The sequence below is a fragment of the Camelus dromedarius genome, chromosome 10 (assembly GCF_036321535.1).
Source record: "Camelus dromedarius isolate mCamDro1 chromosome 10, mCamDro1.pat, whole genome shotgun sequence".
Lineage (NCBI taxonomy): Eukaryota > Metazoa > Chordata > Mammalia > Artiodactyla > Camelidae > Camelus > Camelus dromedarius.
The window spans coordinates 51963043-51977709 of record NC_087445.1 but is presented as its reverse complement, the minus strand read 5'-3'; the positions used below and the strand labels follow the sequence as shown (position 1 = coordinate 51977709).

At 44.0% G+C, this 14667-nt stretch overlaps 1 protein-coding gene across 1 annotated transcript; it reads left to right on the top strand.

Annotated features, from left to right (window-relative positions):
- The first annotated feature begins 1171 nt into the window (after positions 1–1171).
- ALDOB (aldolase, fructose-bisphosphate B) lies at positions 1172–14529 on the top strand. Its single transcript, XM_010977444.3, has 9 exons — positions 1172–1274; positions 5632–5753; positions 6562–6773; positions 7893–7947; positions 8931–9091; positions 9973–10056; positions 10947–11121; positions 11534–11733; positions 14002–14529. Exons 2-9 carry the CDS (start codon positions 5642–5644, stop codon positions 14095–14097), a joined length of 1095 nt encoding a protein of 364 aa, XP_010975746.1. The 5' UTR covers positions 1172–1274; positions 5632–5641; the 3' UTR covers positions 14098–14529.
- Positions 14530–14667: the final 138 nt, after the last annotated feature.

Below are 14667 nucleotides of genomic sequence, written 5' to 3'. Positions count from 1 at the left end.
AGGTGGAGATGAAGAAACCAGAAAGTGTGCCTTGGGGAGGCAGGTGGAGTCAAGAGAGCTGAGGGAACTTCACCCGGGCTGGCCCTGGGTTATCCTCAGGACAGGGCTTGGCCAAACTTCCCTAGACAAAGCCTTCAATAATCACATTCAGTGTTTAACACTCTCACTTTTAGAAGCTGTCTGAGCCTAAACTCTGTTTAAATAACATAACTCCCTGCTTCCTTTTCTTTTATTTCATTGACATTTCACTCATTATAATGTTACACTCTATACTATAGAGAACTTTGGCTTTTTAGCGTTTTTCTCTTATGAGTTATTCCAAAGGAGTATGAACATATTCATATTCCTGAGAATGGATACTTTCCTGTGATCATGGTCATCCCATTGTTTTTAGATTTCCCCATAACTTTTATTTGCCTTATTCATTATTTGCCTCAGGAAGTATACACTATTTTTATTTGCCTTCTCTTGAATTAGATTTTGGTTTAATGCTCAGGGAAAACACTCTTTTAGAATGACCTGTATCCAGACAGTGCTGTAACTAGATGAGCTGATGGCTTACATCAATCACTTTGAGTTTTATTCTGGTTTTTTCCAACTTTAAAGACAAAAATGTACAGGTTAGGAGACAATGAGAAGAGAGTAAAAGACACTATGTTCTGACATTAAAACCATCAGTGCCCAGCTTCCTCTGGGGGAACTAGGAAGGATCTTTGAATGCCTACTGTGTGCAGGCACTTTACAAACTCATTTAGAGCTCTTGTGAGGTTCAGATCTCACTTTACAGAGGAGGAAATTCAGGCTCAGAGAAGTGAAAAGAAGCTTGACCAAGGTTAAGTGTGTAGTAGGTGCTGGAGCTAACCTAACACGCTTCCCAGTTTCCCTTGGTGGCCTCCACAGCCCAGTCATTCACTCGCTGTGTGACTGAAGGGACTCCCCTAATCCTCTGTGTCTCCTTTTCCACACCTGTAATGTGAAGAGTCTGGATTAAGAACTACATGGTCTCTTGATATCCCTTACAGCTTTAACACTCTGAGTACGAAGAGTGTGTGAGCATAATTAGACGGACTGGCTGTTTACGAGCCAATCAGAGTTACTGGTTAAACACCTCCCTAGGAGGACAGGGTGGGAAGGGGAGGGTAAAACTTAAAAAGAAAAAAACGCTTTGATGAGAAGTCTATAAAAACTGTGTGTTCCTGAAGATTCATCCTGTTTGGCAGCTGCTGTCTCTTCCACAGCTTCCAATATCTGAGAGGACTCTGCTCTCTCACACTGTAAGTAAAAGGACTCCCTTTGCCTAGCGGGACTGCACCCGGGAGTGAGGGGTTAGTGACAGCACTAAGCACGGAGAGGGGAAAGTTTGTGTGCTTCTGGTTTCAGGAAAAACTGAATGGTGGCTGGAAACGTGATGGTCTGCTGAAATGGCTTTCTCTCCCTACCTCTCCTGCTTCTCTGAGCGGTGGCAATGCCTGGTACCGGTGGTACCTGTATGCGGGCTCTTCTGAGTCCTTGGCTTAGGAAAAACAGCTTGAATGTTCCTATTTGGTTAGGTTCAACTCAGTATTCGAGGTTCCTGCTCATTTCTGCTCTCACCATAACAACTGCTTGTTCCGGTGAGATGATTTATTTACGTATCTATCGCCTTGTGTCATTTTCTTCATTTTCTGCCCACACCGACTAGTACCAGCGCTGATATTTCTTTGTCATAGAAATGAACTCTTGGCCTATTTTACCCTTTGTCTTCACCCACTGCTCAAACAAGAAAATGGAACAGGCATTGCAGAGCATAGTCGTCATTTGATTACCAATTGTCAAACTCTTCCCTTGTTTGCTACCTTCCATAACATTTTCTACTCTGAAGATCCTGCAGCTTAAGATATTAGGAATCAAAAGCTGCTAATGCATTTTGGTGCATTTGTTCTACTAGCTGAAGAATAGGCATGTTGTGAGGATATGTTGCCTTTTAAAATAAACTTCTCTGTAAGTAGTTCCCTGGGGTTCCATTAGCCAGTGTGGGTCCAGCAGGGGCTCTGGCTCTGTGGCCACCATTACTTTAGCTAATGCACATCTGGGGACTGCCCAGGCTAGACCTGAGGTGCTGGGGCAGGAAATGGAGTGTAATTGCTGTAAACCTAGGAGCTCCTTTGGCATAGTTTAGAGGAAAGAGCAACACTCAGGTCTTTTTCTGAGCTGCTCCACGTGTGTCCAAAAGCACCAGGGGGCAGGCTGTTCTGGAGCACCTCACTGCGTTTGTCACTGTGGTATCAGGATATACAGTGAAGTTGTGGGCATCTTCCTGCACCTGTGTGTACAAGTGCTGTGTGCACTGCCTAACTGTCATAGGCTTTCAGTAGATAAGCCCCTCATGTCTTCTTGAAAAATCCACCTGCCTTGTACATGGAGAAGCAAATGGACTCTCTACTCCCTTCTATTTCTCCAGGAATTAAATATTGATAATTTACAAATTATTATCTTTTCACAGAACCTCTTCGGGGAAGGTAGAAAGAACTATACTGTAGGGTTTCATCTGCTGTTTTGCTGAAGAAGGACTGGAAAAAGGACTCCAAGTCGTAAGCTAGTAGAATGTGATTTACAATCACAACTTAGAAGGGGCATCAGACATATTCCTTCTGGGCCTCAGTTTCTCCATCTCTAAAGTTAGCAGGGTTGGTACAGATACCTCTGAGGTCACTTGTAGTTCTGTTTTTCTGTGTTTACTGTCTATTTGTTAATATATTATGTACAGTAAAAGATGCCTATGTAAGCTCATTCACTGAGAAATCAAACATTACAAAAACTCCATAAAGTGATTTGTGAGTCACCCCACCCCATTCCATTCCCTGGAAGTAACCCCAGTGTAGTTATTCTCCGCTTATATAGACCCAAATACAGTATGTGTGTATACCATTTTTTTAATTTAAAAACAGTGATACTATGTATTGCATACCTTTCTGAAACTTGCTTTTTTTTTTTTTTTTTACTTTATCATGTAATGTGAACAATTTTCCACTTTTTAAAAAGCTGGCTTGAGACCTCAGTAAGCAGAAGCCCAGGGACACAGAAATCATTCTCTATCATCACTGTCTCCCAGCTGGCCTCCTGTCTTCCGGTGGTGAACATTGGCCTGCGCCCCTGTTTTATGATTAACAGAGAAGCAACATTTGTGCTGATGTTGTGCAGAACTTTAATCCCTTTGTAGAAGTTTAACTTCCCGTTAACAGTATCGGTTCAATTTGACCTTTTCTCTGTTTTTTTCTGGTTGAGTAAGCACACAGACTGAAGAAAATAGCTTGGTAGTGAACAATTATTGTTTTAAAAATTGAAAAGGAGAGAACTAGCGATGCCTGACATTTTCATAATGCTTTATAAACCATCTTAATGTTTATCATGCGATTCAACAAATATATTTTGAGCAAATAAAATGAGTAGTGTGCTCACAGGTCACATTTGACCACTGGGCAATGATACAAGCAGAGCAAATATTATAGCCATTTAATCCATAGTAAACCTAGACTCAGGGAAGTTACCACCTTGCCTGTGGGCCCAATGAGGAGGAGGCAGAGCTGGTCCTTGAACCCAGGTCTGTCTGATCTACTTCTGTGTGAATGATTCAGATATTTATGAAGTAGTAATGTGGCATGGGGATAACGGTCCACAGCCTGAGGATCCTCTGGGATGTCATCACCAGGCACTCCGGGGGCGTCATCAAGGACACTGGAGTCATCCAAAGGCCAATTTCTTTCGCCAAGCTCACTCTTTCTTTAAGAGGGAGTCCTGCCCCTTATCCCAACTTTCTGCCTTATTAGCTGTTTGTCCTTGGACAAATAATTAAACTGTCTTATATTATTTTCTCATCTATTACACAGTTGGGGGAAGTCCAGCTGCCTTCTGAGATTATTGTGAAGAATAAATTTTATAGTGCATGTAAAGCAATTAGCAAAGTGCTTGGCAATAAATGATCATTTGCTGTTATTGGGCTATGTTTTCCTTTTGTTTCATTAAGAAAACGTCTTTGTTTTTTGATAATTGTCAACTCCTTTGTGCAAATATCTAAACTGCAAGAAAAAGTTTGCACTTCGGTCTAAAAGTCAGAGCCAAAGCTAACAGTCACTGTCTACAGTTTAGGAACTAATGTGTAAACTGGGGAGACACTGTATTCAGGTGGCTGGGATGTGAGGGGTCTTGGGAAATCATCTTCTCTAGAAATCGTTGCCCACTAGCCTATCCTGGTACCCCAGTGATGGCATTTGTGGTTCTGTTCTGTGGAGTTAAGTGTAAAGTGAGAGTAGCCCCAATAAGAGTGACATCAGTTATACCTTCTTATGAATTATTGGTTCAGTAGCCATTGACTTCTTGTATCAAGGGATAGAGTGCTGAACCTAGAATGCCTAGAAGGGAGGCAGAATATGTGAAAAGATCAGTTTGACATGAGAAGTAAAACTGGGCGGAGGGCTCTGCCTCATCCTAGCTGGGACCTTGGGCAATTCAGTTAACTTTTCTGAGTCTTGGCTTGTTCACTAATTAATGAAGATAATACCTGTCCTGGTTACCTCATTGTCGAGTGGATCTAATGAGAAGTGAGGTGTCCCTTAGCTTCCAGGAAATGGAAAGCAGACACAGGACATCTGCCCTTGTATGAGTGTATGAGGGGAGAGGAGACTGCGGAAAGGCAGAGACCAGGGTTGAATAGGAAATTGCTCAAGGTAATCCTCACTTCCATTTTTTTTTTTCTTTGATAATCCAACCTATGCAAAAGCATTTTTTCTGACATCTAAGATGAGAGCCCTATGAGCTTGCATTTTCAAGACTAGCCCAAAGTGGCAGCCAAACAGGATCAATGATCCCTTTCAGATGACCACTGCTGAAGAGGTTGCTTGGGTAGGGGATCTTGGAGCCAGAGTCTCTCCTTGCCAAAGCAGTGAACCTGAGAATTACTGGAGCAGGAATCAATATCTGATGTCAGCATCCTTAGAGCTTCCGGGAACCTCTGGCCCAGAGGCACTTAGGGAAAATCTTCCCATCTACCCCAAATGGTCTTATAGGTGGTTGAATATAAGAAAAAGGAGACTTGCACCCCACCCTCTATGTCCCAAAGCTGAAGGGAAGTTAAATTCAAGGCCAAATGGTGGTTTCTCCTCTCAGGCTTGCTCCTAGAGAATACTCTGGTGGGACTGCAGTCTAACAGAGCGAAATGAGGATGACCACAGAAGCTGAGAGCCTCACTGTCCTGGCCTCAAGCCATCCAGGCCACCTGATGGCTCCAGAAGTCCACAGAAGAGAGACAGAGTCAATTACTGCCATGCCCTCTATTTGTCAGATTTGAGTGGATCACTCATTAGCTGGTTTAGTCTCAGTATCAGTGATCCTGAAGGCTTTCTGGAAGGCACTCTATTTAGGATCACCATGAAATTTGGCATCCCACCTTCATCCATTATGGCTAATTGGAACTACTTAGGCTCAGGGGGAAAAAAAAACCCAAAACAGATCTCATTTGTTCATCCAGTTGTGGAAATGGACCAGAAATGTCAGAGAGCCTACAGGGCTTTTCTGCACACCTACTGTCTTGGTCATGAATCCATGTGAGTGACCCACAGTTCTGTTCACAACTGACTCTTCTGCACTCTTTTCCAGACCTGTCACCATGGCCTACCAGTTTTCAGCCCTCACCCCAGAACAGAAGAAGGAGCTCTCAGAAACTGCCCGGCACATTGTTGCCAATGGGAAGGGGATCCTGGCTGCAGATGAGTCTGTAGGTGAGTGCAAGAAACATCATACAACAAGCAGACCCTTGATTCTGCACTTAGCAAAGGCACCTTTATAATCGCATTCCCTTTCCTCTCAGAGCAATGAAAGGTTTATATATACAGGAGTGGGGGCAGAAGACTCGGTAAGCGTAGCCCTTTTGCATCTTGCCATTCCAGAAGGCAGGTTTCTGAAAACCAAGGGAACAGGCTCAAGCCCTTCATTTTAAGGCCACTTGCCAGAGGTCATTTGAATCTAAGCCGTAGCAAAGTCAGGAACTCAGTAACCTGGATAAGACCTCTGCTGCTAGTTAGAAGTCAGTGTGAGGTCAGCCAAGGAAGGGCAGAGAGAGCAGGGAAGTGTCCATACATGGAACAGGAAAGAGCTTGTGGCTGAAAGAAGCTCAGGATGGCACAAGGGTGAGCTGTGGCAGGGCTGTGGCCCACTATAAAATGGTAGAAGCCAGAGAAGTCAAGAGCCTGCCCCATCACTCCTTCCACTGTGCGTACAGCCAGTGAGATGGAGGGCTGGACCAGGGGACAGCTAGAGAGGCCTGAGGGCCTTACAGAGCCACTTGGACCTGATGGCAGCTTCCACCCTGCCCCTGGAATGCCCAGTCCATGCATCCCTCCCCAGAGTCTTGACAGCAACCAAGGTCTTTCCCTGGGGAGACAAAATAAAGAGGCAGGAGTTCTGAAGATCTGGGGCGAAAAGAGAGTGTTGCTGCCCATCCTGGTGAGGGTCACTGAGCTGGTGTGGAGGAGGGCAGCAGGGAAGCCCCGGCTTGCTCCTTATGCTGCCCTCACCCACCCGCCGTAGGCACCATGGGAAGCCGCCTGCAGAGGATCAAGGTGGAGAACACGGAAGAGAACCGCCGGCAGTTCAGAGAACTCCTCTTCACCGTGGACAGCTCTGTCAACCAGAGCATCGGGGGTGTGATCCTCTTCCATGAGACCCTCTACCAGAAGGACAGCCAGGGAAAGCTGTTTAGAGACATCCTCAAGGAAAAAGGGATCGTGGTGGGAATCAAGGTGAATAAATCTCGCCTCCGTCTCACCGCAGCCGCGCTCCCAGCACAGTGGCTCAGGCAGGGCCAACGTGCGGACACTCTCACCATCTGATTGCTGTTCTCACTCCTTTCCATCATCACCTTCCTCCTGAGAACCAGGTCCTCTTCTGAGCTTTTCCAGTACCCTCTTCTTTCAACCACTTTCCTACAAGGTACTTAGTCTCTTTGTGTCTCGATTTCTTCATTTCTAAAATGGGAATAATCGTACCTACCCCATAAGGTTCTTAGAAGGATGAAATGAGTTTTAAAGACAGTTTCTATCACGTCATTATTATTTAGCTCATGATAGCTATCATTGCTGAAGCACTTATTGTACTGCTGGAACTAGGTTTTCCAAAACAGCATGAACTTCTCAAGAGGGACCCTTAGTATTTGTTGAGTGCTTAGGACTCCAAGCACTCATTTACTCCTCTTCACAACCTCTGAAGGTAGACTCAATTATAATCCCTCTTTTAATTAATTAATTAATTAGTTAATTAATTTTTACTGAAGTATAGTCAGTTACAATGTGTGAATTTCTGCTGTACAGCATAATTAATCCCTCTTTTACAGATGAGGAGAGAAAACAGAATTACAAGGCGTAGTATAACTTGCCCACAACAAGGCAAAACTGGAGCCAGTTCAGGCCCACACTGTCTCCTTCCAGGGCTCATAACCTTAGCCTCTGCTATGTGAGAGGCTACATCCTTTTTCCTTTTATCTCCTGTAATAGCATAGTGCTTGTTATGTGCAGGTGCTTAATAAATGTCTCTTCAATAAATGAATAAATAATTTAAAGGAGGCTGCTCTTTTATGGCACCTCTACATCCCAGGTTCTGTCAGATGACTTCTTACTTCCAAAGCTCCAGGCCTGTGCTTTCCATAGTTTCCATCCTCTTAGGGTTGACACTCTTACACTGTTCCTTCCAGATAACTTCCCTTCTGCTTTGGACTGAATTGTGTTCCCTCAATGACTAATACACTTTCCTAATTCTTTGGTTTATAAAAGATGAGAGCTACCAGTTAGCACCAGGGGCTCTGCTTGTGTTTTACTGGGACACCTGACACCTGGTAATTACTTGTTAAATATTTATATTCACAGTTAGACCAAGGAGTTGCTCCCCTTGCAGGAACAAACAAAGAAACCAGCACTCAAGGTAAGGATATTACCCACTGATATGGATCTTGCCAATATATGCCAGAAATGAAGGCAAGCAAGAAGTGACCGAGGGGAAAACAAAAACGACTATCACACTAGTTTTAGAGCCACACACCTGTTCTTCAATCTCAGCTCCTCAACTCAATAACTGTGTGCCCTCAGGCTAGTCACTTAAATGTTCTGGGTCTCAGTTAAAATGGGATAACAATAACTACTTCATGGAATAGTCCTGGGGATTAAATTAGACAATGTACATGAATGCTTACCACAATGCTTTGCACAGAGAAGATACTCTGTACTTGGTAATATTATTTTAGAGAAAAATCCAGCAGCAGCAGTAGAGAGGAAAGAGCCCAAGCTATGGGATCAGACACACTTGGATCTGAATCCTGCTTCCATCACGTACGACTTGGATCGTTTCCATCACGTACGACTTGGATCGTTTTGCATAGTACACCACTGCCCAAGTTGACAAGTATAAACCACAGCATTGGATTAGCTAAGCGGAATCTGAATCCCAGCTCTGTCACTCTTTAGCTCCTCAAACTTGGAGAAATCACTTAACCTCTCAGAGCCTCAGTTTCTAAGTCTGTAAAATGAGTCTACAACTACGAGGGTTATATGGTTATGGCTACTAGGTTGTAATACTGTAACAACTGTTAGGGTTGTTATGATAATTAAATGAGATAAGGTGTGCAAAATGCCTAGAATCATGCCTGGAACATAGTAAGTTCTGAATAAATATTGATTCCCTTTATTCTTCTTATAGAGTATCTTATAGAGTATATACAATCAAAAGCGTATTTGTTAAACCCAGGTCTTTTGGCTGAGTATTGGAATTAATGTTTCTTTGCCTGGATGTTTTGGTCCCTCAAGCTTTGTGACTGAAAGCTAAGCCAAGGGTGAACTCCTTCACTTTATCAGCAGCCCCAGGGTCAGGGACAGGGGTGCGAAGAAGTCTCTCTCTCTCTTGACTTGCAGGGCTGGATGGCCTTTCTCAACGCTGTGCCCAGTATAAGAAAGATGGTGCTGACTTTGGGAAATGGCGTGCTGTGCTGAGGATTGACAACCACTGCCCATCCCAACTTGCAATCCAGGAAAATGCCAACACCCTGGCCCGCTATGCCAGCATCTGTCAGCAGGTGCTCTTCCTTCCCTTTGGGCTTAAAAAACAGGAGGCGAGAGCTTTCTTTAGAGTCCATCTTTCCAGTTTCAGTACAACCACACGTGACCCCTCCTTTTCTCTCGTGGCATTTTTCATTACCTTTGCTGTAGCCAGGCGTGGTAGGGAAAAGATGTGGTTTCACAAGTCAGCTGTGAGTCAAAAAAAAGGCAAACACCGCTCACTGCAGCCCTCTACCAAAGCACTGTGAGCTGAGTCTTAAAAGCAATAGCTCTTGAGGCCAAGGCACTTACTTGTCTTTGCTCCACCATGTTCAAGGACATGATTCTCTTAAACCCCCAGCTCAAGGATGACAGCTCTGATCTAGTCCCCATCCAAATAATTTCTTAGAGGATGGTCGCCTGATGCTAAAGTTTCCAATGTATGTGGAGTCTGGGATCCAAGTTAAGTCTGATTTGCTTTAGCGGGTGCTATGTTGGGGTTACCTGAGTTGTGGGCACCTGGAGATTCCCAATTAGAATTGTAAACACTGCTTGAATTCTTTAATTAACCCATGCAAGAGGCAGCTTTCTTAGTGATTTAAGCTTGAATGTCCTAAAAGGGTGACAGCTAGGTTCTGAAGTAGTTAGAGTAGTCTCTAGAATAAGACATAGAAATTAAGTTTGCATTTATTTTACCCCATTCCCAGGAAAACTTTTCCCCCCCACTGTTCTTTTTTAGCTAAGCCACAAATGCTCACTAGACATCCCATTACATTTCTTTTCATTGTCTTTAAGTTACCTGTATGGTATTTCTCCATAAGGGCTTCATTTTATACCAGTTGCAACTGTTAAATATCTTCTTAAGGAAAGGATCCCAGTGAGCAGAGCTTCACTCTGTCCCCTCCTTTTTCCTTTTTAGAATGGGCTGGTACCCATTGTTGAACCAGAGGTAATTCCTGATGGAGACCATGACATGGAGCACTGCCAGTATGTTACTGAGAAAGTAAGTCTCAAATATAAAGATCCTAACGCCACTTGAAAAATCTGTTTTTAAGTAACAGTTGTTACTTCATATATATCAGCTGTTATATAGGAAGTGTTCTTCAGTTAGAATCATAATGTAGCATTGAGGAGGTAAGGAGGAGTTATCAAATTTTCTACTCTTTGGGGGCAAGTGGTGTGCTCACTGCAGAAAAAACACAGGATCTGCAGTACCAAGACTAGGTACTGTCTTGGACCGTGTTCCCAGTTGTGGACCTGAGGCAAGTCACATTAACTTTCTGGACCTCAGTTCCATTATGTATAAACTAAGACATCTGAAATAAGATGAGGCTCCTATGAGAAACTGTAATTAGAAAGTATTTTTTTTCACATGTGACTTTCTAAATTAGCCAGAGTATATCTGTAGGAAAGTAAGAGAGTCATAATAAAACCTGACCTCAGTTCTCCACTTGGAAAATGCGGTGGACTGAAATGAGATCTGAAAACACTTCTGTCTCTAAAATGCATTTTTATGATCACTCAGCGTCTACAGGGGTGGAGAATAGGGGCCAATTTAAATGTTCACAGCTAACTAAATCAAGGCAGGCTCCATTGGCCAAAGGGAGTGATGAGAAGGAAGGTATGAAGGGCTCTAGGAAGCAGAGCCATGTCAGTGGTCCATGCAGTGAGCAGTTAGGGGAGGGACAGCAAGGACAGGCCAGCTTGGCTGTGCTCAGTAGCTGTGGTCTGCAGTGCATTATTCTGACTAGGCCTAGGGCCTGGTTGGGAAGGCTTGGCCAAGAAACATATGGAAATTCCTTCATCCTGCATCCCTGTGGTGTAAAAGTGCCAAGGTCAGGTGCCTCTACAGCGGGCTCTGGGTTTCACCTGTCTGGACTTCTTGTCCTTCAGGTCCTGGCTGCTGTCTACAAGGCCTTAAATGACCATCATGTTTACTTGGAGGGCACCCTGTTGAAGCCTAACATGGTGACAGCTGGACATGCCTGCACCAAGAAGTATACTCCAGAGCAAGTGGCAATGGCCACTGTCACAGCTCTCCACCGTACTGTTCCTGCAGCTGTTCCTGGTAAGGTTTCCTTTCTTCTCTGACTTGAGGTCTTCATCCTCGTTCTTTGAAGGAGTGCCACTAGCATTTGTGCTTGTCCAGGAGTCTGCTTCTATTCATGAAACAGACCTCTGCTGTCCCACAGGCAGCCAGTACTTCTCGCATTCCGTGACACCACCTATTCCGAGTCTGTCCAGATGCACACAGTCTGTTGATTTCCTCAACATCTGACTGCCCTCTTATTTATGAAAGCCTTTCTCCCCTTAGCCCAACTAGCCTCAGCGAGGGCAAACTAATTTCTCCAACCCAGTCCTTTTGCAAATGAAGTAGAGGAAAGACTGAGATGCTACGTTTCTTTTAGGCTCCTTGCTTGCTTTCCCAAGCAGGGAACAGAGCTGGGACTAGCAGAGTGGGATGGTTTCTCTCCTTCCAGGCATCTGCTTTTTGTCTGGTGGCATGAGTGAAGAGGATGCTACTCTCAACCTCAACGCTATCAACCTTTGCCCTCTACCAAAGCCCTGGAAACTAAGTTTCTCTTACGGACGGGCCCTGCAGGCCAGTGCACTGGCTGCCTGGGGTGGCAAGGCTGCAAACAAGAAGGCAACCCAGGAGGCTTTTATGAAGCGGGCTCTGGTAAGACGCTACTACCTCTTGTATACTTGATCAAGTGAATACCTGGGACCTGGCTCTCATGGCCTTCTTCAGGCCATGAAGGTATCTCCAGAGATTGTCTACCAGGCATTGGAAAATGTGGCATTAGAGCTTAGCAGGAAGGCTAAGGCTGGAGAGAGTTTTGAATTATCCACACTGGGAATAGAGTTGATGCCAGCAGATTGAAGGACAGTTTCCACAGAGACAGATGAGAGAGCCAAGGAATGAACCTAGGACACCTTTCATTTGGGGAAGATAAAGAAGAGAAGCCACCAAGACAAGCAGTGATAACATATTAAGATGAACCAAGGATTCTGGGAACAGACAGAATCAAGTGTCAAGGGATCAATAACAACACACTACGGAAAGATTCAAAGTAAACGCAGAGAAAAGGCTGATATTGGCATTAAGGGGCATTATCAGTGACCTTCAACAAAACAGGTTCAGTAGAGGAAAGGTGCTCATTCAAGATGTTTGGCAGGAAAAGACCCAGAAAAGTTATCAGGAGAGATGAGAACAAAAAAGGGTAACTTTTTTTTTTTTTTGAGCATCTACTATGAGCCAAGGACCGCAGTGAACAAAGCAGACACAGCCACTGCCTTCAGGGAACTTAGAGTTTATCCAAATAGGAGAGAGCTTTCCATGTTTAAATGTAAAGCAGAAGGAGCCAGAGGAGAGATGGAAGACTGAGAGAGGTCAAGGACTTAGAGGAAACAGGGCTTCATGAAACTAAATATTAAATACAGGTGGCAGAGTTGGTTTTAGGAGTGAAGAGACAGCAAAGAAGAGACAGAATGAGCTTGGAATCAGGTCTGCAGTGGTTTATCACTCATGACAAGTGAGGACATCTGTTGAGAGGGGTTAGGGAATGGCGATTTCAGTCTTTATGGTGGGGAACTTGGAATAGCCACTGAAGTAGTCTGCTAGGAAATTGACCAGAGGTTATGGCCAAGCATAAGCAGGGTGCAGCTGAAATGAGAGTAAGGTTGTGGGATGTTAACTTAGATCCTAAATTTTCCCAACAGCCGCCTTAAGCATGCAGGAAGATTCAGATCAACCTAAATGGGAAAGAACAGGGTTGAAGAGTAAAAGTTTAACAGGGAGGTGGAAGAGCACCAAATTTGAGTGATAGTCTTATTCAGCTTGCTGATGGTAGAGGAGGCTGGGCTAGGAATCAGGTGTAGCCAGTTTAGTGATGAGGCACTAAAGGAAAGGAAAGATTTAAAGAAGCTAAAGAAATCATCTCAGGGGCATAAGGGAGATAGGAGACTTCAGAGGTAGTGCTTTACCTCGTGACAAGGATGGCTATGGCTGTGCTGGTGTGTGGCTGATGAGGTGGGAAGATGTAGCTAGTAAGATGGAGGGATTTTGAAAGCAAGGGTCGGAAGGGCCATCCACACGAAAGAAGGGGTGCTGTTTATCATCTGGAATGGTGATTCTCAAGCCTAAGCGTGTATCCGAATCCCCTAAGGGCACATTAAAACGCAGGCGGCTGGACCCCAGCCACTGAGTTTGTGATTGAGGAGGTCTGGGGTCAAGCTAGAGAATTTCCATTTCTAACAAGTGCTTAGATCCATGAAACCTAACTTTGAAAATCACTGTAGATGTAGAAATAAGTCCTGGGAGATCAGAAAATAGCAACTGTGACTTGAAGACATGAGTCTGCTAAGTAGCATTCAAATGTGATTATAGGTTTCATAATTCTGGACTCACCTTTAATTGGAATTTGCATGATAACAAATGATATTACAGTAACAACTAGATAAAAACTACATAGTCTTATGGACAAATACAGGTATGAAATGGAAAATTTATTCCAAAAAAGTTTTTTGCTAATGAAACTTCAGCTGCACCTGCCTGATGCCCAGCCATACATCTGGTCTGTTTCCCAGCAGGCTAATTCAACAGCTATTCCAAGGTTCCCCATGTTGGGATTGAAATTTCCATTTCCTTATCACTGTAAGAATGAGAAGTTTCTCAACTTTAATTTCTGGCACTGTTGTTGCAATATTGTTGGTACTAAAAAACCTTCCCAGTAACTGACACAAACCTCAGGCTTGCCTGAGAAATGCTCATAAAACTGAGATTTAAAAAAAGGGAGTAACATTTTATAGAAGGAAAGGGATGGTATCAGCAGCATTTTAAGGAGAAAAATCCACATGGAGGTGGAGCTGGTTTCAGTGGGAAGCAAAGGGAGTCAAAGCCCAGGGTTGCTCTGACTCAGTCTCCTCTCTCACACTTGTTTTTTAGGCTAACTGCCAGGCGGCCAAAGGACAGTATGTTCACACGGGCTCTTCCGGTACTGCTTCCACCCAGTCTCTCTTCACAGCCTGCTACACCTACTAGAACCCGAGGCCAGCCAGCCTGGCTCGCGCACATCTAGGTGTCTTGATAGGAGGATCGAAAGGGAACAACAGCCTTTCAGCTGACCCTGGAAATTAGACAAAATTAGATTGGAATCCTGGAAACACAATGCATGTTAAATCCTTAGACACAAGGAAAAAAATCAGTCATTGAAACGTAAGTCTGGATATCAAGGATCTGATGAAATTTCACACAGTAGTTTCTTTACAGTATTTCCAGCTCACCTGCCCCAGAGTGTCCATCTAAGAAAAGAATAGACTTTAAAACAGAATCAGTTCCCCATCCAAATAACCAATGAAACACCTCATAAGCTGAGTGCAGAGAAGTGCATCGTATTAAACAGTCTTAGCAGTGGTAGGTTATGAAGGAGACAGCTGCAACCAAAAAAGAAATAAAATGTTCTACAAATCTTCATTTTGTATCAGGTTTTATTTTCTGCTCTTGCTTTCAAAGGGCTCAGTATGTTTCAATACTTCTGACTCTACTAGACATGACTGGCATTAGTGGTCAGGATCCTCAACTTTGGCTACTCACTGGAATAACCTGGCAAAA

Bases quoted from the DNA above. Each gene is read 5' to 3' on its own strand.
- ALDOB (XM_010977444.3), top strand. From the start codon at position 5,642: ATGGCCTACCAGTTTTCAGCCCTCACCCCAGAACAGAAGAAGGAGCTC. The intron at 7,948-8,930 runs GTAAGGATATTA...CTTGACTTGCAG, and splicing joins CAAAGAAACCAGCACTCAAG to GGCTGGATGGCCTTTCTCAA. The intron at 11,122-11,533 runs GTAAGGTTTCCT...CTCTCCTTCCAG, and splicing joins TGTTCCTGCAGCTGTTCCTG to GCATCTGCTTTTTGTCTGGT.